The 25,774-nt window shown below is 46.7% G+C and overlaps 1 protein-coding gene across 2 annotated transcripts in view; it reads right to left on the reverse strand.

The window, feature by feature from the left end:
* Positions 1-21,030, reverse strand: part of LOC118506743 (netrin-A-like) — a 72,388-nt gene extending 51,358 nt beyond the window's left edge. Inside the window, exon 1 of one of the 2 annotated variants that reach the window (XM_036044308.1) lies at positions 18,710-21,027. In XM_036044308.1, coding sequence (XP_035900201.1) covers positions 18,710-20,048 — 1,339 coding nt within the window. In that variant the 5' untranslated portion in view covers positions 20,049-21,027. Of the gene's footprint in view, positions 1-18,709 lie in introns of both variants that reach the window. The other variant, XM_036044319.1, reaches the window with a different exon arrangement.
* Between the last annotated feature and the right edge of the window lie 4,744 nt (positions 21,031-25,774).

The following is a 25,774-nucleotide window of genomic DNA, read 5'->3' on the forward strand; positions in this document are numbered from 1 at the left end:
TAGGGTGTTACGAATGGAAAGCTCTTCCCAAACAACCATTTCTAAGCGCTTAAAGCGTTAAACATTAATAATCATCAACCGGGAAAAAGATGTAATCTCAATCAAAATATATTTCATAATGTTTTATCTTTTGCTCCCTTTTTTGCTGCCGCTCTTCGTCCCGTGTCAAGTCCCGTGATTCATCCTTCCCACCCAAATGTTAGCGATTATGATCACAAACGTAAGAAGGTGTGTAACAAAAAATATGCTTAACATTTTGCAACAACTGTCTGCGTAATTAATCATGGGGGCCATTTTTTCTTTGCGCAGCAAGCGGTATCAATCTTAGTCCGGCGTTGGTATGAAAAATTACTTTCCCCGTGCTGCCGAAAACTTAAAACAAACAGCAAGGACACATCGTCCATCCCGATTCGCGCAATGCACCAATGTACGGGTGTATGAGAGTGAGAGTGATTTGAAGGAGCAGAAAAAAAGTCCAAATTCTCCACCAGCATCATCAATCATAGGACCGATACGAACAAAGACGTTTCCCATACCTTTCCACCCTCCTCACCCCTCCCTCCCATCCCCATCTTCCACACACATAGACGCAAAAAAAAACTCCGTACAATGCGTCAAGAAATATTTTTTCCTTCGAAGGGGAAAAAAAATCTTTGGCCCAAAACGGAACTGATCGTTTTTCTATCGAATAAAAAAAAACAGGCCCACCGTCGGCTTTTCACATGCAGGAAGTAAACCTTCATTGAATTTCTATGAATTTTCCCGCACCTTCCCCACTTGGACACTGTACCACCGAACGGATCGGCTTGTGTGGCCAGTCTGTGTCCCAAAAGGGAAAAGAAAGGGATGCAAAACACCGAAAAAAAGCGGCCATTTCCCACTTGACATCGATTGGCAGCACTGGGCTGGATGCGCTCAGCTCAGCCAACTTCCCGGACAGGACTTCACTCACGGAGGAAATATGGCGAGCAAAGAAAACGAAGCACAACAACAATCTTTCCTATGAAGCTGTACGGGAACTGTTTTCACGCAAATCCATCTCAATCATAAGGTGTTTATAAAGCTTCGGTCGACTTTGGCTGGCGTACGCTGCCCAGCCCAGATGAACGCATTTTCCATTACGCGTCTCACGTTCCCTGGCCGATGGTGCAAAATTCGAACCCGATCGTCACGCCATTCCCGCTGGTTTGGAGATATTTGCCTGAGGCTCTTTTTTTGTTGGTTGTTGCCTCGAACACAACGAGTCAAAATGAATGATAGCCTCTAAATGATTTTTTTACCCCCTGTTCCTCAGTTTTTGGCCGGGAAAAGGGTTCAGATTTCCATTCCTTTTTGTTTGCTCCGGCTTACTTTACCGGACTGGACGAACAATCGTTTGACTGGGATGTGGGATGGGGTTTGGAAAATAACGAAGCCAAAATGGAAAATTGCGTCTTTTTTTCCTTGCTTTGCTTGGCTGTCTCCCGCCCCGGGAAAATGCCAGTATGTATGTGTGTGTGTGAGTGGGTTTGAAAAACTCAAACGAGTGTAAGAGGTTTTGAGTACTTCCTGGGCTGGATTTGGGGAATAAAGCGAGAGACGCTTGAAATGTTGCGTGATTTTGGATGGGACGTTTCGCAATGATGAGTTGACGAAGGTAACGAAAGTTTGGCAATATGGAAGGAGCGGAAAAATTGTCCCTAATTTTCCACTTGCTCTCCATTTGTGTTGTTATTAAAGTAATATAAAGTAAGGGAAAAAAAGAATACTGAGTCATTTTCTTTTAATTTTTTTTTGTTAATTTTTTTTAAAGATAAATTATGTTTTTTCATTCACGAACAAAAAAAATGAAAATAAGATATTCTGTTTTAAAATAATAATGGAGTATCAACAGCGTGTTTTGGTACTTTACCATCATATAAAGGAAAATGGCATACATTTAAGGGAAATTTGCAACGCGACATTGAGGATTTGAAATCAGTCAGTTAGTACAATTAGTTTGCCATTGCAAGATTCCATTGTTTGAGTGCAAAAATCCTCATTATACTTGTAATAATCATCACTTGAGCGTTTCAAAGTTTTTTGAAAATGGAACGGAACTCTGTACTGATTTAGATTAATAAATTTGAATAAATTTCTTTAACTTCAAATTTCACATTTTGACAAATAAAATTTGACATTTTACCTTGTCGAACCTATTTGTGATTCGCGAGTTCAACAAGAGAGATTAACAGGATCTTTTAGAATATTAGGATATTCTATTATATATAGAGCAGATATTATTCCTGCGCCAGGGAGAAAGTCTTGCCTGTCTCCTTTTCAATCTGGCGCTAGAGAGAGCCATTCGCGACTCGGAGGTGGAAACTTCGGGGACCATCTTCTATAAGTCAATTAAGGACCTGGCATACTCTGATGACATAGGCATCATTGGTTTGAGACTCTCCTATGTAGCAGAAGTTTATCAAAGGATCGAGCGTGCGGCACAGAACCTCGGGTTGGAGATTAATGAGGCGAAAACCGAAATGATGGTGGCACCACCAGCGGCCCTACTAACAAACACTGATTTACGCAGGGGTGATGTACAGATAGGTGACCGCACCTTCGAAGTCGTCCAAAACTTCACCTATCTGAGGTCAAACAGTCAGCACCGACAACAACATTGATGTTGAGTTATGCGCAAGGCTGCATGGCTCTCAAACGGTCATATTGCAGGCCTGAGGAAACTTCTCCACTCTAAATACCTGTCGCGACGGACGAAGCTGAGAACATTTGTAGTCCCAGTACTCACATACGCCTCTGAGATATGGATTCTGTCCAACACTGGCGAAGCCCTCTTAGTCGCGATCGAGAAGAAGATGCTCAGAAGGATTTCTGGCCCCGTATGTGTGGAAGGACAATGGAGGAGCCGCTACTATGTCGAGCTCTACGAGCTATACGATGATCTCACCATCGTGCAGCGCGAATTAGACTCGCCAGGCTCCGGTGGGCTGGTCACGTCATGAGAATGACACCGGACGACCCAGCCCTAAAAGTCCTTTTAGGCCGTCCACACGGACAGAGGAGGCGTGTACGACCCAAATTGAGATGGAGTGACGGCGTTGATGCGTCCGCCAGCAGGCTAAGATCGCGAAGCAGTCGTAACGCCTGATAAGTGAGTAAGTAACTAGAGTTTACCTGTTTTTGACGAATGCTGTACTGGTCAATATAAAGTCATAAATGATACTAAAGTTAATTCTTGGTGATAAAGTAACATTTAAAAAAAACATGATCGGCTATTGGAAGGATTGCCACAAGAATTCTCAACAAGAACTTCCTTTTATCCTGACTTTTCCGTTTGATCAAGGCAATTGTATTGGAGAGATTTGTATATCCTGACGATAATATTAGATGTTCTAGAGTACTTGTAGTCACTTGGGAATCTCCAGGATAGACTAGAGTTTCAACAGGTTAAATAGGATCTGAGCATTAAGATATCTAAGGAAATTGATGAAAATGAAGATGAAATGAGCTCCCAAAGTTAATATTTGATGCAAAATCCCAATATTTGATGCGATCTCCAATAAAAAAACAAAGTACGATTTGCTTTTGACAGGATCGGATGAGGAACTCTCAAGGAGGACCTATTAGAATCTTGACTCATTTATTTCATAATGGCTATTGTATTAGAGAGATGGGAATTCTAGCTCAAACCGTTGACAAAGATCTCTCTTATGGAACAAATAGTATAGAGACAGGAAATGAAGTTATCTAATACCCTTAAATTAGCCAAAAAGAAATTCCCACTTGTCAGATCCATCAATTCCAGCAATGCTTACAGCAAATTAAAGAAAATAAAAAATCAGCCTTATTTGAAGGAGAACAGGGCAGTAGAAGATAGCATTAACAGAGGAATAAAACAAAACTTCATGAGACAATAAAAAAGAGGGAAAAGCGAAAAAAGGGGTGAAGGAAAGTGAAAAAAGAAAACGGAAAATCAGCAAGCTAATCAAAGCAATACGGAAAAACAACCCCCGGAACACGCACAGCAGCAGAACGGTGACGGCGACGTAAACAAATGTTGACACATTTTGCATCGGCTACAAATACAGACGTCTGCCGGTAGCGCGCCAACCCAAGGATCGGACAGCAGCGCAAAGCCTAACCTCAAACATTGCACAAGACAATACACGTGACAGCAGCTTAAACAAATAACGACTCTCTACCAATGATACCACCGGTTGAGGATGATGATGGTGGAGGTTTCTGGAGGTGGTGGGATAATAGCCCGAGATGTAGCGAGAGCTCAGCGTGTTTGCCTTTCCGCAACTGTAGGTGAACGAAGAGAAGAAAAAAAATCCTTCCAACCCCTCAAACCCCATCGTTTCGCAATCGGAAGCGGCAAAGAAGAAGAGGAACCCGTCACCCTCACCAACAACTCGAAGAAGGTTGAAGCTGGCGGGGAGAAAAATAGTCTCCTGATACTTCCTGCCAAGCTCGGTGCGGTGAAGTCTACATGTGGTTCGCGATGCAAGAAGCAGGACATAAAAGCAAGCAGCCCGTTCCAAACCCCGACAGATGGCGATGCGTTCCCCGGGCAAACGGTGCATGGTACGGCAGTGATAACCGCACTAATGATATACAAACAAAAACGGAACGGATTTGCAAATCACCCGGCCGTTGGCAATGTTATCCGGCTTTCGCCAACGGTTTGGATGTTCGCCGGTTGACTGCAGGGATTGAGGTTCGGTTGCCGGTAATCTGGTTGCCGCCACCATCCTACCGCCCTCGCTCGATTTTAATAGTGTCCGGAATAATTAAACAGCTCAGCACTGTCCGCCGAGGGCTCGGTGTACTAGTTAATCTTCGTCGTTTTTTTGTTTTGTTTTCGTCTTCCGCAGCATCCTTATCGTCCGTGTATAAATACGGCTACACAAACATTCGGTTCGTTTACTTACGCAGCTATCGGGATCGGTGTGTTTGAGGTTATGTATCGGGATCTTCCGCGTTGCCGAGTGAATTAAGCGCACGGTTGTGGTGGGGGGTGATTTTTATCTAGTCGATTATACGCTAGCACCGTTTGTAACTGTCATCGTCTGTCACACCCCACCTGTCACACCTGTCAACCCAGTTGACGGGGCACGGTATTAGTACACTAGTGCATCGGATTAGCGTTTGTTGTGACTTCTCGCATTACAGCTGGCTTCAATCGGTGGTATCTTCGCCTGTTGACGTTCCCGTCGAGGAAGTGTTATCTCTCGCGCCGGAGTTATCCCATCCTTCTAAGCCTGTTGACTGTGTGAACTGTGTCGCTCTATTGTCCAGGAATTCATCACGGTAAGCTACCGCAAGGCTACCAAGCTACAAGCCACATGCCAACAACGCCGCAAAAGAATGACACAAATTCGGTACCGCTGCTACCACTTTTTCGGAGCAGCAAAACAATACTCGAGCAAAGTGTTTCGACAACTGCCCCGACTCGCCGACGTTCAACGTGTGTGGTAACCAACACTCCCGCCCAACGTACCCGTTCGTCCGTCCCGCGGACCGGGCCCTGGAAGCTGGTAGGACGAAACATGGAATGTTTGCGGACAATGCTTACCCCCGGGGAGTACTGAACCCGATGGACAATGGGACGGTGTGCGGTGACGTTTTACCTTCTGCCTTACCACGCTGGAAGAGTCAGCTTCAGTTGTTTTTTTTTTAAGGACCGATTCTCGGAAACGTGACCGTACACCATGGGTGAACAGGTGTGCTCGGGGAATGTGTGGCCAAAAATAAGATTTGCTGTGTGTGTGTGTGTTTTTATTGTGACAATAACTGTGGGTGCTTGGTTTGTTTTTCGGTGACATTTAGAGACCTTTCAATGCTGAAGCTGTTGCTATGGGAGGATGCTGTCCATACATCAATAAACACATACGCCTGGTAGGAATTCTATTATTGGTAGGTACACTTTTCACTCTAAAGACTCCCTGAAAGTCATTGTGCTATTATGACGCATAACGTTGCACAATACAGCTCGACCGTGATAGGAGTAAACAAGACCTACTGAAGCTACTGAGCATAACCAGATCTGAGCATTCCGATGCATCAGTTAGTCGGATTTTGGGGTCTTCAACTTTAATTATCCAACGGAACTCATCTCACCCAGACTGAAAGAACTTCCGGGATTTTTTTTTCCTTCTGAGGTATCATTTGCTGGAGCAAGGCATGTCTGAAGTGCATTGAAAAAACGAGTCACCAATTCTAGCATTAGTTTTTTGTATTCGCTTCCAGCACTGTTTCGGCCTCCGTCTGACAAACCTCATCAATTAAGCAACGGGTAAGACAACACTGAGCTAGAGCGAGCCCAGTTTGCCCTCCGGGCAACCCCGCCAGGAGGAGATGCATCAGCCTCGTTGGTCATATATTTTCCAGGCCGGATTCCGTCGGCTGCAAAGCCGGTGCGACGCGCTATTTGTCTTGCGTATTTACCGAACCTCAACCGCTCGCTCAATGGAGGTGCTCCAGTTTTGTGAAGTCGAGCGGGACCGTTTACCGTTTTGAAGCGAATGAAATATATATAGATGTATCGAACTGTTTGCACGGAAGCCGAGCCGGCATCGGTTTTCGATCCGGTATTTCGAAGATCCACTAGCCACCAACCGGTGTGTGTGTGTGTGTGTGTGTGTATAACGTAGTTGGGAGATGTGTATTTGCCCGGCAGGCAGTTAATAAATTGCATTGACTTCCGATATCCGACATATATTTGATGGGTACAGGGATGTGCCTCCGGGGGGGGGAGTAAGCATTTGGAAATTGATCCCGAATCGTGAAATCGGGTGTACCGCTCCGGGACTGTTTGGAGAAATTGGTATCCGATGAAGAAGTGAGACCCGATCCTGATCCTTTTCCGATGCGATGTCCGGATGGTGGGATATTGGAGGTGTGCTCCAAAATGGCAAACAACCTCACAATTACGATGCAAGAGCTCTGGACAATGGCTAGCTCTATTTGAAATGTAATACATATCTCAGAAAGCTAATTGAGTCCCACAGTCAATGCTCCTCATCAATACCCTCCGATTGGAGCTCGGTATATTCCGTACGAGTCTCCAATGCTCATCTTCCCTCTGGAACTGGAACGGAGCGTGAAAGCTGCGCTCATCAAGCTGCGTATTTAGAATTCTTCATCGCATGCTTCAACATTCGATGGTTCCATATCGCTCAAGGCAGGCCACCGGACGTGTTGGGAATATGTACCGAGCTATGCGCCCACCAAGGAAGTTCGATTTAGTCTGCGCTCGAGCATTGGGGAAAGAGCACCGGTAAGACAAAAGCGAAATGGCAGCGCTTGCTTAATGGCACATACGTAGCAAAAGCTAGAGAGCACCAGCAGCTTCAGCAACGGCATCAGGTTCTGTCCACCCTGAACCGTCCGATGGCAAAATGTGTGCCGTAAATACCCGGTCTTTTTTTCCTGGTTGCTGCCGGAGTTCCGCTTATCTTCGCATTGCATCTCCAATATATTGTTATAGCCCGATCTGACGGATATCCTCTTTGCGGATGGCCGGTTTCAGAAAACTTTAAGCTCTTTTACGGCTTTTACACACTTACACCCAGCACACCGGCGTCCAAAACCTTGGCCGACGGGAATGCTTCGGTGGGTATGTGTGCCGTTGCGTTGGGTCTTCCGTTCACGCAACGGGCCAGATTTAGCGAGGTCCCGTCTTCTCGGGAGGTATGTTTTCGGGGCTAAATTCTTTGCTTGGTGGTTGTTGTTTTCGCCATCTTTACCTTTTAGTTCTTTCCGTCTCACCTTCGTCGAAGTGTTGATTCCGGTATCACGGCCGTTTCCCTTCATCCTCTTGATGTTCTTCTGGCTGGGCTCTCCCTAAAAGCCATGTTCTCCCTTTTTTCAATTCCTTTTAATTTGACGTTTATGGGTGCTCCCTTTACTGTGATCGTCGGTCGTGGACCGGTGCGATACATCGATACCGATGCCGCGATGCAATCCAACGGATGCCAACGGGTGATGATGGTGAATTCCGGGACGGCTTGGAGATTGGTCGGGTGGAAAGAGGCCCCGACACCAGCGGACACCAACCACTTCTCGTATCGGTGTTGTTTCACATTGTTTCGCTCTTTATCTCGTCTGCTCGCTTCATCTTAAACAAAACCACACACACACACACACACACGCGCGTCCACATTTGATCTTGTTGTAATCATGGGCTCGATCGAAAGTGTAATAAAACGCTCAATCGGTGTTCCGCCTTCATCACTACTTCCTCCCGGGCATCGGGACGGAGCGGTTCCTCCGATGTGATATCAAGTGGAATTCTTGGAGCCGAGCAATAATACAAACATTAAACGCGAAAGAATCGTTATTTACTGCGAGCTAATACGAAGTCCAGAAATCTTCATTGAGTTACCTCCGAGCTAACTACAAAGAGAAAAAAACTCTGGTGAGATGAAGTCATTCAGGCTAGTCAAACGCATTAGACAATACCGATGGACTCAAATGACTCACTCGGTACAATACGTCGTACCTGTGGGAACGCTTTCGGTTGTGAAGCCGATCTCGCGACACAGAAATCCCGCTTCCAGCAGCCAGCCTGTCATCATGGGTTCGTGCTCGGTACTGCCTTGAAACGGTCTAACCCCGAACGCAGCCAGCAGCAAGGCATATTGAAATTAAGACAATACGATTGGAAGCGGTTCGGCGACAGCACGGGCGGTTAGGAGAATTTGTGTTTTGAAATGTGTTCGTTAGTGCTGACCCGCGCTAACGTCAAACCACCGATGGCAGCTTCCGAGCACAATCCTATTAGTCGATAATTGATTAAGGTGTAGCCGGGGAGCTCACGGTGGTGATGATGGTGTGTGGAATCGCGGGAAGTCATCGAGACTTTAATGGACTTGTGGTCATGGATACATGCCCGTGGCCCATTCTTCTCGCGGACCCGTGTACTCGTGTGTGTGTGTGTCAGGAAAGTCATGTTCATTATCCAATCGTGACAGTAATGATTGCGGAATGTTAAAACCTCACGCCTGTTTGCGCATACGGCATACGGTATGATCGATTGCAAATCAAGCCGTGAAACGCCATTCAAAGTGTCCCTTGAACCCGGGTGTGTTTGATTACGGGAGGGCTAGCAATCATTGAAGACATACCTTACTGAGCTTGGCAGGTTTTTATTGTTCTCGAACTTTAAAAGCTCACATTAAAGCCTCCTTCCCAACAGGAGATACCACCAAGATGTCTATCCCCGCAGATAGAACGCCTGAACAGATCTTACAGGATAAAGTTTTCCCCCCAAATGTTTGTAGCATTCCAGGACCGTAGAATGCGCTCTCTTCGCCCACTCGTGTGACTTCAGCCTTGCCCGGTTGATTCTACGAAATCTTTCGGCTCTAATTAAACTGGCCCCGCCAAAAGTACCATCCCGTGGATCCTGGCGGCAGCTTCCTCGCATCCAGCAAACCACTAACTAACCAAACTCAACCAACCAGCCAAAAACCCAACGATCCAAGCCGCCCGCAGGCTGTGGTTTTATTTCTTGAACAAATATTTTCATTCCTAATGAAGATATCGGGCGGGGCGCGCACGATGCGGCAATACGAGGATGATAAATGCCACCGATAAGCGGTGGTCGCGCAAGCCAACCACTCGGCCGGGGCCGGAATCATAAACCTCCCCACCCCACCCTCGGCTTGCCTCACTAAAACAGGTATGTTGCGGTGGTGTGGACATATTGTTGAGGACCCAATTTTTTGGATGCCCTAAGTTTGTGCGTGGTGGAAACGCCGCCCAGAGGTTTGGTTGTTGTTGCTCTGGATGAGTTCTGGAAGAAGATAAACCTGGTTTGAAACTACCAAAGAAAGTTTGAGGTTGTGCGTGTGTGTGTGTTTGATGTAAAGCAAGCGCAGCAAGAAGAAAGTCCGTTCAGGTGAAAATGATGACCTCCGGACCTCGGTTACGACCATCATCTGTTCCAGGAACATCAACACCTTTTATGACAACCGACACGGTACCGGTTTATTAGTTTTGTCTTCTTTTGTGGAGCGGCAAGGGGTTTCGCTTTGTAGGTTTTTGGACGGACATGTGGAAGACGTTCTGTAGTAGCGTGCAGGCATGCTCGTTACGGTTCAGGTTTAAGCCGTGCCTCTGAGCCTGTAAGCATTTTGTGTCGATATTATGCCATTTTTCACACGCTCTAGTTTCGTGTAGAACCGTGGTGAAGATGTGGAGCAAGTCTAGTTAGTTGACGTTTGGTGGATTGGAGGTCAACGATTTTCGAATTCTTTTCCTGGACAAAGCTCTTACAGTGTAAACGAGCTTTAGGCTCTATAGTACATGCTGTTATGCATAGTACATACATGAGCATATCAGTAATGCATGTCCAGACTCTCTTCTAGATGGAAGAATTTTCATATCCAAAACATCATCAAATGTCTAGAGTTCAGATACCTTCGATGTACCTTGTTAGAAGATGTTGGGCAAGCCAGAGTTGTCAGGTTTAGAATATAGACTTCTTGATCAAAATCAAGAACCCTAGACGAAATCTTACGACAAGTTTTGGATCCGGACAAAGTGAATCTAGACAAAATATAAGCATAGTTAGGTAAAGGGCCGAGGCGATAATGGTGTAGGACTTCACACGGCAGGACTGGTCATTAAATCCCATCCCAGAACACCTCCCCGTACACAAGACTAGCTATTCAGCTATGGGAAGAATCAAGTCACGGAAAGCCTTTCCAGGTTGTGGTGACGAAGAAGAAGACCAAGAAGCAGATTCGGAACTATCAAGGGGTCCCATGGAGTATCTGGTTGAGAGATCCTGGAAGCCTCGATCATGTAGAAGGCTCCGAACTCCATAAAGGAATTTGTGTAATATCTTTACTTGACCTCTGACTCTGGTCTAGTCAACAGATTTGACTTGTTAGGGGCCTCCTTCATTCCGTTTAGGGCCTCCAAGAGGCAAGCGCTATAGTGCTAATACTAGCTCAGGTTGCAGGTAGTTGATGAAATGTTATTCTTCATTTTCTCCTTAGCTTAACGATCTGCTTGGTCATGCCAGCCATTAAATAGCAAACGAAACTTGTTGATAGCTAGCGTAGTTGGATAGTCCGTTCGCATTACTAGGGATCCGTCTGGATGGGATTTTTCCCTTGCCACTGGAACGCTTAAAGGTCTCTGAAAGGTTATGGAAACAGTAACCGAACTACTTGTCAAACGCTAATAAGTATACCGAAGACAACTAGAACTAGGAGCTATATCAACCACTTGAAGGAATAAAGAGGATCTAATATGAAACTTTACAACTTCCACAGTCTTCACTAGATCCAGGAGAATCCTTTCAGAATTTTTGTTGGTGCCATACCGCTTATTTCAATGTGTTATGACATAGCTTCAACGCCATTTTGCGTCTTTTTCAAATCGAGTAGTTCATACTTTCGAATAGGTAAATGTGGTGGTAGTAAGTTTTGTAAAACTTAAATAATGTATCAACTCAACTATTTAACTACTTTTCCAAGGTTGTTTGATTTTAAAAGATCATAATAATAAAAAAAAAACTTCATTATCTTCAGGAACTCACCATTATTCTGGAACCAACCGGAAGGAATTTCGCTACAAGCACATTTATACCTTCGTTCAATTACTAAAAGTGTCAAGATAAATGACTCGCCGGTACACTGGTGTCGTGAAGTCGTAGTAACTCTCACGCTCCCTTCCCATTGTAGCGGCTTGAGCCAAACAAATATTGAATAACAAGCATTTAAACGTTGGAATCCCGATACGGAACACCCTCCCCGGGTGTGCTGTACCGTAAGGATGAAATTAAAATACCATCGTTGAAAATAGCTCACCCCCCCCCTAAGCTCACACACACACACCACTTTGCATTGAAAAAGGATGCACTCGCACACACAAACACAAACCGGGTAACTCACGCACGGCAAGTGTGGTGGCTGTTCTGCTCCCGGCAGCGCTACCATCATAAAGTCATAAATTCCTAATGGTTATTAAAATTCATCGACATACCAGTTGCTGTTTACACAAAGCGTACTGCGTACTTCCTGGTCTAGTACCCCCACGTCCACTCGCTCCTTCTCTCACCCACCCCGGCGGGTCTTCACTTGTGATAGAGCAGCAAAGGGGTTTGTCGAGGGAGCAAAAAAAAAGAAAAGAAAAAACACCCCGGAACGTCGTAAAAATGTAGCGAAAAATGGCAGCAGTTCGCTCGACACAGCCCGGAAGCTCAATGATGGATGTCCCGGGTATAAGGAAAAGATGGATTGAATTCCAAACCCAAGCCCCCGGTACGGGTAGGGTTGCGGACGACGCTAAGAGCGCTAGAGCGCATTCCATGATGGCCGCTGTGATGCTGGGGGCAGGGGCGAACCGAGAAGGCACGGGTGGAAAAAAATATCGTTTCATTCCCGTGAAGCCCGGAGGACAACTCGTCGAGCGATGGTGGAAGAAAGTATGAAGTTCGTAAACTCGACGATTGCTACTGCTTCTACCACTTGCTGCCACTCGTATCCTGACGAGGACACCACTCGTCCCGGACTAACCCGATACAGCCGGAGGCAATCGAGATGCACGACGAGAGCGAGTCTGTGTCCTCGCCCCTGCGTCTGCGTGTGTTTGTAGGCCGGATCCTTTTTGGTTAATAAATTTAATCAAAACACCCCAACTCGTACGCATCTATTTAGCTTTAATTTAATTTCCATTCCCATTCCTCGGGAGTTCCTTTACTTGCTTTGGTGGGCCAGTTTTTTTCGTTGTTGTTGTTGCTTTCCTGTTGCCCTGCGGTTCGTTGTTGGGACAGCTACGTCCAATGCAGTTATCTTGTTGCTATTAACTTCCTCTCTTGGAGCTTAGGATCGGTGGTCGACGAGTATACAAAAAAACATCGTCGAAGAAATGATTTGACTGTTGACAAGATATCTGCATCACATTATTCACATCGATTGCTGGTTGACAGAACGATTACCAGGACTCTGTCGTAGAGATCACTATCCACCCCACAGTTGGTGCGTTTTGAATTTGATCCATCATTCATCAAGAAAAAGGTGCTCCTGGTTTCCTGGAGAACAGAAACTAAAGACCTGGCTTTTTACGGGGATCTCTATTGAAATTGGATACTAATCCTTGAGGTGGCGATTCCCCTTAACGACTCGGTGTTCATTGTAAATTTTTAATAGATATTACTAGCCATCCTACTACAGCTCTACTGAATGTGTGGCCTTTATATGGCTGGGGACTTTCCCAAATGAAGATTGGGCAGTAATTAAAGCCGCCCAGTTTCTTACACCTTTTACTATCCATCACGCATCAGCCAGAGCCGTAAAGTGTCCTATGAATACGGTACGGTATAACTTCGATACCCCCAGAAGGTGACATTCATCCCCATCATCATCAGGAATTTGATGGACGTTTCCTTCGAAAAACCGCCCCGTTTTACATCAACTTGCTCCTTTTGTTTTTGTACTTTGGGGGGGGGAAAACTTTCACCATTTGCCATAAAACTGTACGGCGCTCGTAAGGATGCGATCGGGACGAGTGGTCAGTAAGCCTTACCCTGCTGCGTGACCGTACTCTGAAAAGGGTTCCCGACCCGACACGGCAACGAAACCATTTCTCAAACGCTGGCCACTCTAATCCGTGTCGGGTCGGGCATTAGATGCAAAAAAGGGAAAACAGTCATAAATATCGGTCTTCCCGTTCTGGTTTGTTTCGTTTACAGTGATGAGTTTGAGTTGCTTGGCGAGTGCAGGTGCTTAGTGTCTTTTCCGGCACTTCTGGGGCCGGATATAGTTCCCATTCAAAGTTATTGTACGGTTGCGTAAAGCGCCGCCCGATTGCACGGGGTAGATCTTCATAAATATTACGCAATACGAGCATCTCGACTGGGGAAGTCATCAAATCAGGCAAATCATTCTGTAATCATGAGTCCCGTATGATGGGCTATTGAAGTTTGGTAAGTTTTTACTACCTAGAGCAATACGGAATCGTGATTAAACGCACAAAACTTCCAATCACTGTCGCCTCAGGACACTTTCAATATTTGCATCACTGCGTCCGGCCAATCAAATGCTTGTTTGACCTAGTATGCAGAGATGTTGTTAAGAGCTTTTAAAAGGGTACTCTCGCGCTTGATGGCTACCAGTGGGGAACCAGTTTTGTTTTTCGAAAGCTTTTTTTGTTTTGTCGGAAGGGTTGGGAGACACACACCGACCCACCGTTCTAGCATGGCATCGGTTGAACGCGCAGGAACCGCTAATGGATTCTTGTGTTTCCTGTCGGTCGCTCCCATAACCCATTATTCTGCTGGCTCGTTCGCTCGCCCGCTCGCTCACCGGGGTTGCGTGTCATTGCGCTCAAGCTTCGCTTTATTATCACTTTCATCTCCAGCTTGGAGTCTTGGCAGGCCCCCCCCCCCCCACACCAGGTTGTTGGTGAGGTGTTTGGCGACGGGTGGGCCAATGCTGGGATCGCGAAAGGTAGAAATGAATCATTTTCATCTAACATGTATTTTGAATTAGTTTGATCGATTTTAATCCCTTCCACCGCGCCACGGTCCCTTCGGGAGAACTCGTAGGCTCGTAGGCACTATTGTTATGGTGATGCTTTTTTTTTGTTGTTGTCTTCGTTTGTCCCCCCCGCTCGTTGGTACATTTTTACATCGCATCACCTTTACCGATACGCGGACCACACCGAAACATGTTGAACATCACCCACGTCAACCGGTTGGCGTTTGTAGGTCTATGTAAGCCGGGCTGTAACTGACCCTGGCGAGGGAGGGGTTGGGATGTTGGAATTGGGGAGTTGTTCTAGGTTTACAATCGAAACGAGATCAGGGATGTTGTGGTTTTGATTGCAACGCCTAACGCGGCCACATCTCGCCCCGAACAATCTGCCCAAAAAAACCAAGTGCCTAGACACGTGGACGAGAGCCTAAATGCGCTCATTAGACTATTGTTCGTGTGATTATTCTGGAATCGATTAATAATGTGGAACGGGATGCGACGTTCCTTTAGATGAAGCGTGTGATTTGCTCTTGATTAGAGCTACAAGTTCACGGATTTGTAGCAAAGTACCGCCGCAGTTGCTTTATTGGACGTTGGATTTTTTATCGGAAAAACGCCAATCACTTGGAATCAGAACAGCTCCCTTTTCGAATAAAGCTCACGTTCCCTGTTTGAGGTGTAGAACGTTCACTTACTTCACAGCTTTACAGCAAAGAGAACAGCAAGAACACGCGTTTTGGTCAGCCCAACGAAAAAGCCCCTTCAGGCGTCGGTCAGATGTAAGCGAATTTTGGGATTCCGTTTTCATAAGAGCAGAGCGACGAAGCCGAGCTACGTGGACGGCTTGCAAAACCATTATCACACACACACACACGGACGCTCTTTCTTGCATCACACACATTCACAGAGCCCATCAAGGATCAACGATGCGGCGAAAGCCCCGTTGCATGCTAATGCTGTGTTGGCCTGGCACCAGCAAACCAGGGCACGCTGAACTATATAGCAATGCGTCCCCGAATCCTGAACGTACCGAGGTCGTCGTGCACGCAGCGCATTCGCTCAGGTATGCTAATGAGCTGAATATGATTTTAATGATCACGAGATATTGATGCGATTTTAATATTTAATAAGTTTTTCGGCGAATACCTCCGGGGCTACCGGGGCGACCGGTTCTTTTTTCGGCTGCTGGAAGGATGAAGTGTACAGTGGACGGCAGCCGAACGAAAACTGCTGGGTGGAAAATACAGCGAACGGTGTGAGGATAACATCAGTTTTTCGTCAGTGTCAGGTGCTTTCGCACGTACCTGCTCTGACCACGGGGCACGTACCATGCAAAGGTGTGTGTATGTGTTTGCTTTTTTTTTCTTTCAGCTTTTCTTGCCGGCCACTTGCATTCGAGCTGGCAAGCGCAGGCAAGCAAGCAAAAATCTTCATTACAAAATCACGTATCTAATGGCTTGCGTGCTCAATAACGTCACTATCGATCCGCACTCATCTCGATGCCGTCAACAGCAATCATTTAAAAGAGGTTAATTGAAAAGCGTGCTCTCATCTCGCGCGCCGGTACGTTACAGTTTGGGTGGAGAATTTAAATTCCAAAGAATCTCTTATCTTATCTTCCTAGCTGCGGCGGCTACTGGGAATGCTCTGGTTGAGGTTATGTCAGGACACTCGTGACACTCGTAGGAAATCTGGTCACGTACGGGAACCAAAGCAGGCACAGGAGATCTGCGTGACGTACATTACAATCAAATAATGTACAAATCAAAAGCCGTCCATACCTCCAGGCGAATGGGTGATACAGAGTCAATTATTAGGAGGGAGCTATCGCTACCGTGCGCTTCAGGTATATCTCCTGCGAGACAGTTCGTTGAAGTACGCCATGCCGTGATCTGGACTGGTGATAGCCGCGCTTGAAAATCCTTTTCAACTGTGAGCTAACTCATGCGAATAATTAAAAACTCCCACCATCCTGCGGGCTCCTCCAAGGATTTACGATTCCTGACCTGCGAGTTGCGAGCTAAAAATTGAAATCCCTAAGGTTCTGCTGATGACAGCAGCTAGCAGGTTGGGGAACGGGATCACCCCATCCAGCTCGTCAAGAAATCAACTTGCACAATAGATAAAATGTGTAAGTCCCGGTCGTAGGGGGCAAGCTACCGGGTGTACCAGCTCCGGTCGGCCAAGTTCTCGTCATCAAGAGTCATAAATTGATCAGCCATTTCTTTATCTCACAGACGCGAACGGGGGCCCAGCGTAAATGAGCCTGCGCTGCGCTAGAGGAGGCTGTGCGCACGACATTCCAACCCAGGGACGCCCAGCAGGACGTCCTGGTGCGGGCACCCGAACTAAACCCGGGTGTGGGAAGGTACCACCCTATCAGCTGGCCTAGTGCACTAGCGATCGTGCCCGGCACCTTAAATTAAATTTTGCGATAAACTGCGCTCGTGTGTGACGGGCGAAGGTTGGCTTCGGTATGGGGTAACTACCAAGGCGTTGGCGTTCCGTTTGGCAATGCGTTACAGTTCTTTTTTTTTTCTTTGCCGGTAGTACAATCGCGCTAGATCTCTTCAAGGTGTAAGGAGCGCCAACTGAAAAGCACCAGCTAACAGACACTAGCGATTGATTTATATATGTCCCCTATCGAGCTCCGCCATTTTGTTGCATTTAATCTCTAACACATTCGAGGTACGAGTTGAGCCGGGCGGGACATAACGTACAATATTATGGGAGAGTGATTTATCGTGCACGGGGATGATTAGTTGCCGAGCTGGAGGTGTTGATCCTGCTGGATGAATTGAAAGAAATATGTGGTTTTTCGGGAGCAACAAGCAACAACAAACATATCTCCAATTTCTCAACGCACTCAAAACGCTGCAAAACATTTCAGAATCGACTCACCCAGACATTAGCAATTCATACGGTTTTTTCAGTTTTTCTCCAAAACAAATATCCCAAAAACACAACCCATGCTCACCCTGGAATTGAGTGGGACTCGGTCGGTAAACATTCCTTATTGGATTAACGTCCAGCCGAGTGCTCCCGGCGCACGCTGAACAAATACAATAAGGAATTAAATCTGGTCGGTCCCTACCGCATAGGTTGTTCATTATTTGCATGCGGACCATGTGTCATCGGAAGATACGTGCAGATTTCCGTACTTGGTTTGCTCTACTCAACACTACATCGAACCTGGAATGTCTTGCTCTGGTCGCAGAGGAAACAAACATCTAGCTAGTGAACTTCAAAGTAGACTCCTTTTGAGAACGTCACGAAACGTCATCTAGACTTCACCCACAAGCTAATGAAATAGCTGACTCACATCATTCCCTCGAAAGTGCACAATTAAACTCGTGCAGGATGATTTTGTTGTAAGAAGTGTTCCATAAGCTCGACGGTGATGTTGCGATTCTGACCCTTCGGCCATTAGCTGTGAACTACACGAATGGTTTTTATCCAACGAGACATACACACATACACCCTTGCACTACTCGTGTGCTCATTCGAACCTCGGGATATATCGGGATTTGGAAAAACTTTAAAGTACGGACAGCTTGAGAATCCATGAAATGGATAGGGACACGGTGATGAAAACCGAGTCCCCCTTTTTGTTCCCGAAAATATTATCCATTATCCGGCTAGCTAGCGACAAAAGCGACCGGTCCCCTTCGTTCCGTAGTACGAAACGTTAAAAGGGAACACAGAACCCATTTCAGTTAGCTCTCGCTCTCTCTCACTCGCTCTCTGTATTCCTCTTTCTCTCTCTCTAACGCCAGCGGACTCTTTTTCATTGAACCGGCATCTCGGGAGGAAGCGAAACCCCGGTTTGTCGTGCCGGTCGAGGGGGTGCTACAATATTTGCTTTAATTGACCGTAAATCAATTATTTTTTCGCCTACTGTAGCGCGTGCCGTGGGTCACAACAGGCGGCACACCATCAGAGGGTTGGGTTTATTACAATTATGTGAAACAGATTGTTTAGATTTGTCCAGTAGCGGGAGGGTTGCCCTAAACTACGGGCAAACATTTAATTTTCGTACATGCTGCACAAGGGCGAGCCCGGGTGACCGGGCTGAATTGTTTTGGAAGGTGTAGGAGTAACACTGCCGGATGCAGCTCGGAGAGTCTAATTATTGAGTAGGAGATGTAGCATTACTATCACGACTAATGCCAACCATCTCCGGCAGCGTCCAAAGCCATTTCTGAACCGGTGAAAGTTATCAGGAGCAGACCTACCTTTGCATTCGTTGGCGTCCCGAGCATTGGCGCGTCCCCACGGGCGATCGAAGTGGAACGGCTTGCAACGCTCACAGTCCCGGCCGGCAGTGTTGTGCTTGCAGTCACAGCTCACCTCACCATCCTTCCCGAGCGGGATGCAGCGGAACGCATGCCCGTTACACTTGCAGCGTCCTCCGACAGCAAAGTCGGACACCGCGTAGTGGTGATGTGGTGGCTGCTGCTGCCGTGAAGAGGATCCAGCCCGCTGCCCGATGCTAATCACCTCGGCTGGTGGTTTGATGGATGAGCTAGCCGGTTCCGAAGCGTTTGATTGTGGTCGTACCGGAGGTGCCTCCTCCGACTGGTAATCTGGAGTGGTGGACACGGTGCTGACTTCATCCTGCTCGGAAATGTTGTGTTCGTCCTCTAGTGACTCCGCCAGCTCGCGTGGCTGCCGGCGGAAGGATGCTGGTACCTGAGCCGAACTGTGCAGCAAATACCAAGGATCTTCGAACGAATCTTCCGGCGGCATCTGGTGCCGGTGGAACACGATCCGCACATCGGTAGCGGTGACCCAATCCTGCAGCACAGGGGACGAATCAAAATCGGGCGCAGATGGTCGTCCTTCCAGTGTGCTGAAAGCGATCCGCGAAACGCTCGGTCCGGTTCCACCAACACCCAGCTCACCGCCATGCCGATGAGCATCGGTACAGCGTGCCTCCTGCTCGTTGGCGCGCGTGATCGTGGCCCGATTGGGTCGGCCGTAAACCCGCCGGCATTGGGAGCTGTAGAACTGGAACGCCTGCCACGACTTGCCAAAGTCCGCACTCTTGTAAATCGCGATCGAGTCCGGCTTGATGGTGCCCGGGCAGAACGTTAGGCTGATGTACGTCAGCTCGTACTTCTTGCCGAGCGACAGCGTCAGCGTGACGTTGTCCGGTGGATCGTTGATGGACGCGGGTGATCGAAGTGGTTCGGAACGCCAGCAGGTCACATTGTTGGAGTTGTTAACGTCGGTCAATGCGGAAGGTGGATAGCGTTTCCGGGGGTTCCCATCGTCACACTGCAGGCAGCGTGGCCGTACCGGTTGCTGTACATCGCACAACCGCTCGAGAGATCGTTGTCCACAGGTGGAGGACGCTACCACCGGCATGCCAAAGGCGGCATTCACAAAGTCGGGAAGACAACGCCGTGGACGATCTTCATCGTAGCAAGGATCGTACGAGGCATGCTTCGAGAATGCACCCTCATCGAGATTGACGGAGTGGGTCGGTGTTGAGGCTAGAAACAGTACTACCAAAACCGGGAAGGAGAGTGTACATCTTCCGGACACTAAACGCACCATATTGAACCACATGTACGATCAACGCGCGCTACAAACTAAACTTACACTTTGAATCTTCCACTTCACCAAGGGATCTCCCGCTAGAGTCACGCACTAGTCACTGTTGTCTCTTGTATCTCACAATATCTTCTCTTCCTTTGTTTTGCAGATCATGTGACACCGACGTATCTTCACCTATAATTCCACAACTTATAAACTTCTTCTCACCGTAACATCACAACCGATCGCTCACGATCCTATCGCAACACCGCGCACCGGGATGTCAAACGTCCTTTGCTACTTCACCAAACATGCATCACCATCTGGAAGTGTGTGTGTGTCCTGTGACGTGCTGCATCCGAACATCAGAGCGAATTCGTTACCGTCCACCCGAAAGGACTTTGGTCGAAGAACTGCACACCGTTAAATAAACCGGCTGGCGACTGACTGACTACGGGGTACAACAATTCGGCACCGACAGGCTCATCTCGCTGCTCGTGGCGAGTAACGCGCGCGAGTTCGGCCTTTCCCGGCATCTTTTCGGGAACTCTTGGGACCGGGGGTTTGTTTGCCGCACAGGACACAGGACGGGAAAGCGCTTGGTGAAACGTTGACCCGAACCCATCCCGGTGTTGCGCCTTGCCTGCACGTTCTCAGGTCTCAGAGCACTTCCGTTGTTGCGAATTTCGACCGACATAGGAGTTTTGGGGGCTTTCGTTTCAGTTTGTAACGAATCCTGCTTGATGGTAGCGAAAGACGCGCCTCCCCGGAAGGATACCTGCGCCCAGAGGGTGGCAGAGATAAGAGCAACCGTACACAACCGGAACCATGCAAACCTAAGAAGAACGTGCCAAAGGCAGAGCGAGAGAGAGAAAGAGAACGCGAGAGAGAGAGCTAAGGAATGAGAGCCTCTTTTACTCCGGATGCTGCGTTTGTGTCTTCGCCTTACGTGTCTGCTGGAAATGTTCAGCATCTGGCCGTGAGTGACCATTTTCCCCTGTTTTTGTGTGCGAACGAACCATCTTCGGCGTTCTAGACGCACGCGCACTGTTCAGCGGTGAGTGACTCGGGAGACCATCACGCTGTTGCTTGGTTGCTCGGTGCCAAGCTCAAGACACTCGCAGACTCACAGGCGTCGTACCGAGTGCAGATTACTGCCAGATGGACATTCGGGCCGAGTGCAACATGAGATGGAAAGATGAGGATGAAACTGTACACTGTTAAATAATTTTCATGAATGTTGGGGTTTCTTGTAAATTTTCTGAAACTAGACCAGACTGTTATAATGAAAGCGTATGAAGCTTATTTATTTTATTTATATTTCTTGTTAGACGGCTTGGCGCCGTATTGACAACACCGCGTGTGTTGACGAATACAAGTACAAATAAATTAACAAGGCATTTCCTACCTGTTATTCTGCCTTATCCAGGGCATGCTCGGTTAGTGCGTATGAAGCACTTAAGGAAAAAATACAGAGTTTCTTCAAAATCGTTTAGTTTACTTTTATTTTATTTTTTTTTAAACAGCGTAGGATTTAACTTTATTCTGTTCTGAAATGCCTCACTCGATTCCAAAACATAGTGAGATATAGCTACCCGCAGCAGAAAAACACTGCTGTGAGTGAAGGAGTTGATGAGATTTGAACGCAGGCCGAGCGCGTGTTGATAGAGTTATGTCTTACCTATTGGAGCTATTTGAGCGGCCATACTTAGCATGAATAAATCTTTGTTTTTAGCGCTTCGGCGTCAGCAATGATGCTTGTGAGCTAGTTTTAAAAGTAATTAAGTGCAGATTAAAAGTATGTTGGGCAATTTTTACAAAAGCAGTTAAGTATAAAAACTGGTTTGAATTTTATTTTAATATATTCTTATTAAAATGGTTATCAAAAATGGTAATATCTCATACCTGGTCAGTTTAAGCTCGAACCACACCAGGTTCGCAGCTGCCATAAAATATAATCTAATTTAAACCATACACTAATTATCACATTATGAATGGTTATGAAAAATTTGTTCACGATAATCACCATGCAACATGTACATGTAAATAAAACAAAAACACAAACGTTAATTGTGTCGTTCACCCTTCAGAGGCAAGCAGCAGATTACTCGGCAATAACAGCGTGCAGTTGAAAATTCTACTCACACACACACACACACAGCATGTTGGAAAATTATCCCGTACACGTGTGTGACTGTGTACATGTGCGTCTATCATGCATTTTCAACATTAAGCACAGCTTACGCACATACGAAATATGTTTCGTCCGCCCGTGTTATTGTTGCAGGCGTAGCATTTGTTCTTAATCCCGAACATGGGACCGGTGCAAAACAGCCGCTGGAAGTAGGACAGGACGAACAACAAGCGAGCGACAACTACTACTATTTTACTGCTGGCAATTAATTCCGCATGGATCATGGCTGTGAGGTAAGGTGTTGGTACGGTTGTTTGTTGCACTATGTGCTGTTTGTTCTTTATCTGTGTGAGAGGTTTTAAGCAGCTTTTTTTTTGGGTGCAACCTACAGAGAAGCTTATCAAAACGGTAGGGTTTTTGTTTCCGTTCCGTGTTTGTTATTTGTTTGCATTTGGCAAGCTTATCGTGGAGGTGCATATTTGTATATCGTTTTTTTTTGCTCTCTCTCTCCTTCTGCTACCATGGGGACTTGCTTTTATTAACTTAACAAAGCGCAACATATATATGTAACGATTTCACCATTGTGTTATCGGTACTGAAACGTTTTTTTTTTGTTTTGTATGGTTTTGAAGTATGTTCGAGAATGATACACTGGATTATAACATGTTGCAATTATGCGATAATTTTATTCAGCGTAACTATGTTTATCCTATATCGTTTCCTGTTTCTACCTACAGCTCCATTTTGTCTGTAATAAACTAACCAGGATTATTTTTGAACTCCAAAAAGGTGATGCAGACATAAACCAAACACCGCTGATTGCTGGTACTGGTCAAGGAACTTTTCTGTAACCTTTGCTAGAGATTTACACAGGTACACCGGAAATGCAGATATCGATGTTTATGCTTCGCCACCCCAACCTGGAGTTGGAATTTTTGGCACAGATTTTCCACGGAATTTTTCTGTATGATTTCAGCTGTGACCATTAACGTTCATCTTCGACGCATGCACCACCCTCAAATACCAAGCGTCGGCCCGACGGTTACTGTTGTTCGCCTTTAATTATAATTTTTATTGCGTACCATTGGCGTTTTCTTTCACCGTTGCGTATTTTCTTTTCTCTGGACCGAGTCTGGAAAATGTGGCCACATTTCGGGAGGTGAATGTGTTAGGTAGGGCGGAAGCGCCATGTTAATTGAATTTTATCGATTCGCTAGCGGAGGCCAGCAGAGGCGTTAGCAGATTGAACAAAACTATGTGCGTTTGGGGCTGGAGGTTTCATGCGATGTTTCATTTATGCGTTGTTTGCTCATTCCGATCTTTTTGGGAGGATATTGAAACCAGATTCCTTGCAATAAGTTAGAAATCCGGCTGGTAATAGGTAAACACTAGTTCCTTCACTTGACCTAGCTGCTCTCTGCTGGATGAAGTCATTCGGGTCAAAGATGCTGTTCGGTACAATTTCTAGATCGCTATTCTACTCTTAAAACACCAACTCCTGCACTAAACGTCGTTCCATTGCATTGCTCCAAGCCAGAGCGATCATCACCTCGAGATGATCTTTGACACCTTCGATTAGGTGTGAATAGGAGCTGATAAGTGTCGCGGCTTGTCCCGGATTGTTGTACCTGTCAGCTAAGGCAATCCCCTGCTTGGTGTGTGCTTGCCTGGGTCGTCCAGACGACACGTCCTCTTGAGACACATCCCACATCCACAGTCAAGTCGGGCCGCCTGTCACTCGACCTGCGACGACCTGCTGCATCACCCAACATTCCAAGTGACGTTATAATTGCTCGTACGTCAGTGCAGAATCGGCACCAGGGAAGTTGTCTAGCCCCGTGCACACAATGCAATCAATTGCGCTCGCATTCTGCTTGCAAATGCCGTTCTTGCCAGTCGCTCCCGCGAACTGGACTTTTTTTCTCTCTCTCTCTATTCTCATGGCTGCTCATGGTCTAAACAGGGTTGTTTTTTTTCCTTTGCATCCGAACCAGTTGTAACCGACGACACAAGCATTCCATCCAGATATTGATTGATATCTGGCGGTGCCACGGTGAAGTAAAATGTAAATATTTATTGTTACCTTCGGCCGGGGGTTGCCCGATCCGTCCCGTTAATGATGGTCTTCACGTTTGGGAATGAGAGCGGCGTAATGAAGATGACGATAATGACAGTGTTGTGTCGGTGGGGGTCCTGGCTGTCCCAACAGTTACGGTTGAATTTTTTGTTTACACCGTTCAGAGGGGCGCACGCAAAATGTGTCGTTGACGTTTGCGCACGCATTGCACGCTTTTGCAAGGATGATGATGATGATGATGAGCAGAAACACACAGCACTGGAACTTGCAGAACACTTCCAGCCCTCAGCACACGGTGACAGTCCCCATTATGCTCCAGATTGTGCTCCAGTGTGAAGCAATGAAGAGACGAGCACCATCTGGGACTGTTTTCTTCATTCATCAATCTCAGCATTCACTGTCTGTTCGGCTTCACAATTTCTTTATCTAATTTCGTTTTAATTTCTTTTCCAACATTCCAACTCGATAATATATGCTCAATTATTAGCATTGCCGGGAGGCTCCGCATGACAGCAAAATTCTGATGTCTTACTGCATGACACGAGTGCTCTTTTGCCTGGTGTCAATTGTTTCCGGTTGATCTCTTCGAGCGAGCTGCGTTGCGGCGCGTTCTTTTCTACTCGCCTGTGTCTTGTTGCTTTTTTTTGTGCAGCAACCTGTGACTGAAACAGGTTATCCCGGCCGTGTCAATCACGCGTAATGTTACAATAATTATTGTAATTCCGTAATGATGATTGTAGCATTATTGCTCATCATCGGCGAGATAATGTGAGGGCTCTGCTGCTGTAGCGCTTTTGTAGAACGCTTGGTCTTTGGGATAGACCACCGAGATAGAAATTCTATCACCGATACGCAGCGTGTGAAGTAATTGCGACAAACGTACACCCGTCACTGGACACTAATGAAAGAGAACTGACCGAGCACGAGTCACACGGTGGACACCTTTAGCGTAGCTTAGTGTATCAGTAGGTCAGATCTTCTCGATGTCACACTCACACCTGTGCACCTAATCAATAATTTCGTTTCCAGGCAATCGGGCAAACAATTAGCAATGCCATTCAACCTCCGCTTTGTTCTCTAGCTCTCTGCTTCTCATCACATCCAGCCACACAAAGCTCTGTCTCATTCTCATCTCTATCTCGTGTTGCTTGGTCTGCTATCGTCCCTCTTCCTCTCACATTCTTTTTCATCGTTTTGCAAATAAATTTCATATTCATATCGGTGTCCTCATATCGTACGTCTCTTTAACGCTGTTGCTTTCATGTTCGAGCCCACTCACACACACACACACGGCCAAACAGGAAAAGGTAATCCATTTTCCCGGTGTTAACCATCTGCAAGATTGAAAACTAATCTGCTGAGTAGCAGAAAAACAAGGGGGGAAGGGCCACGAGAACGTGGCTGTGGTATGGAAATAATCGAAATTACAACACATACACCTACACATCAACACCCCGCTGTAGGCTAACCCGGCCGGTGCTGGAACGCGTCGTAGGGTGATGAATTTTACAGCACGCTTTACCGGCACGACAGCCAATCGCTTCTCGT

This window comes from Anopheles stephensi, chromosome X, assembly GCF_013141755.1.
Source record: "Anopheles stephensi strain Indian chromosome X, UCI_ANSTEP_V1.0, whole genome shotgun sequence".
Taxonomy (NCBI): Eukaryota; Metazoa; Arthropoda; class Insecta; order Diptera; family Culicidae; genus Anopheles; species Anopheles stephensi.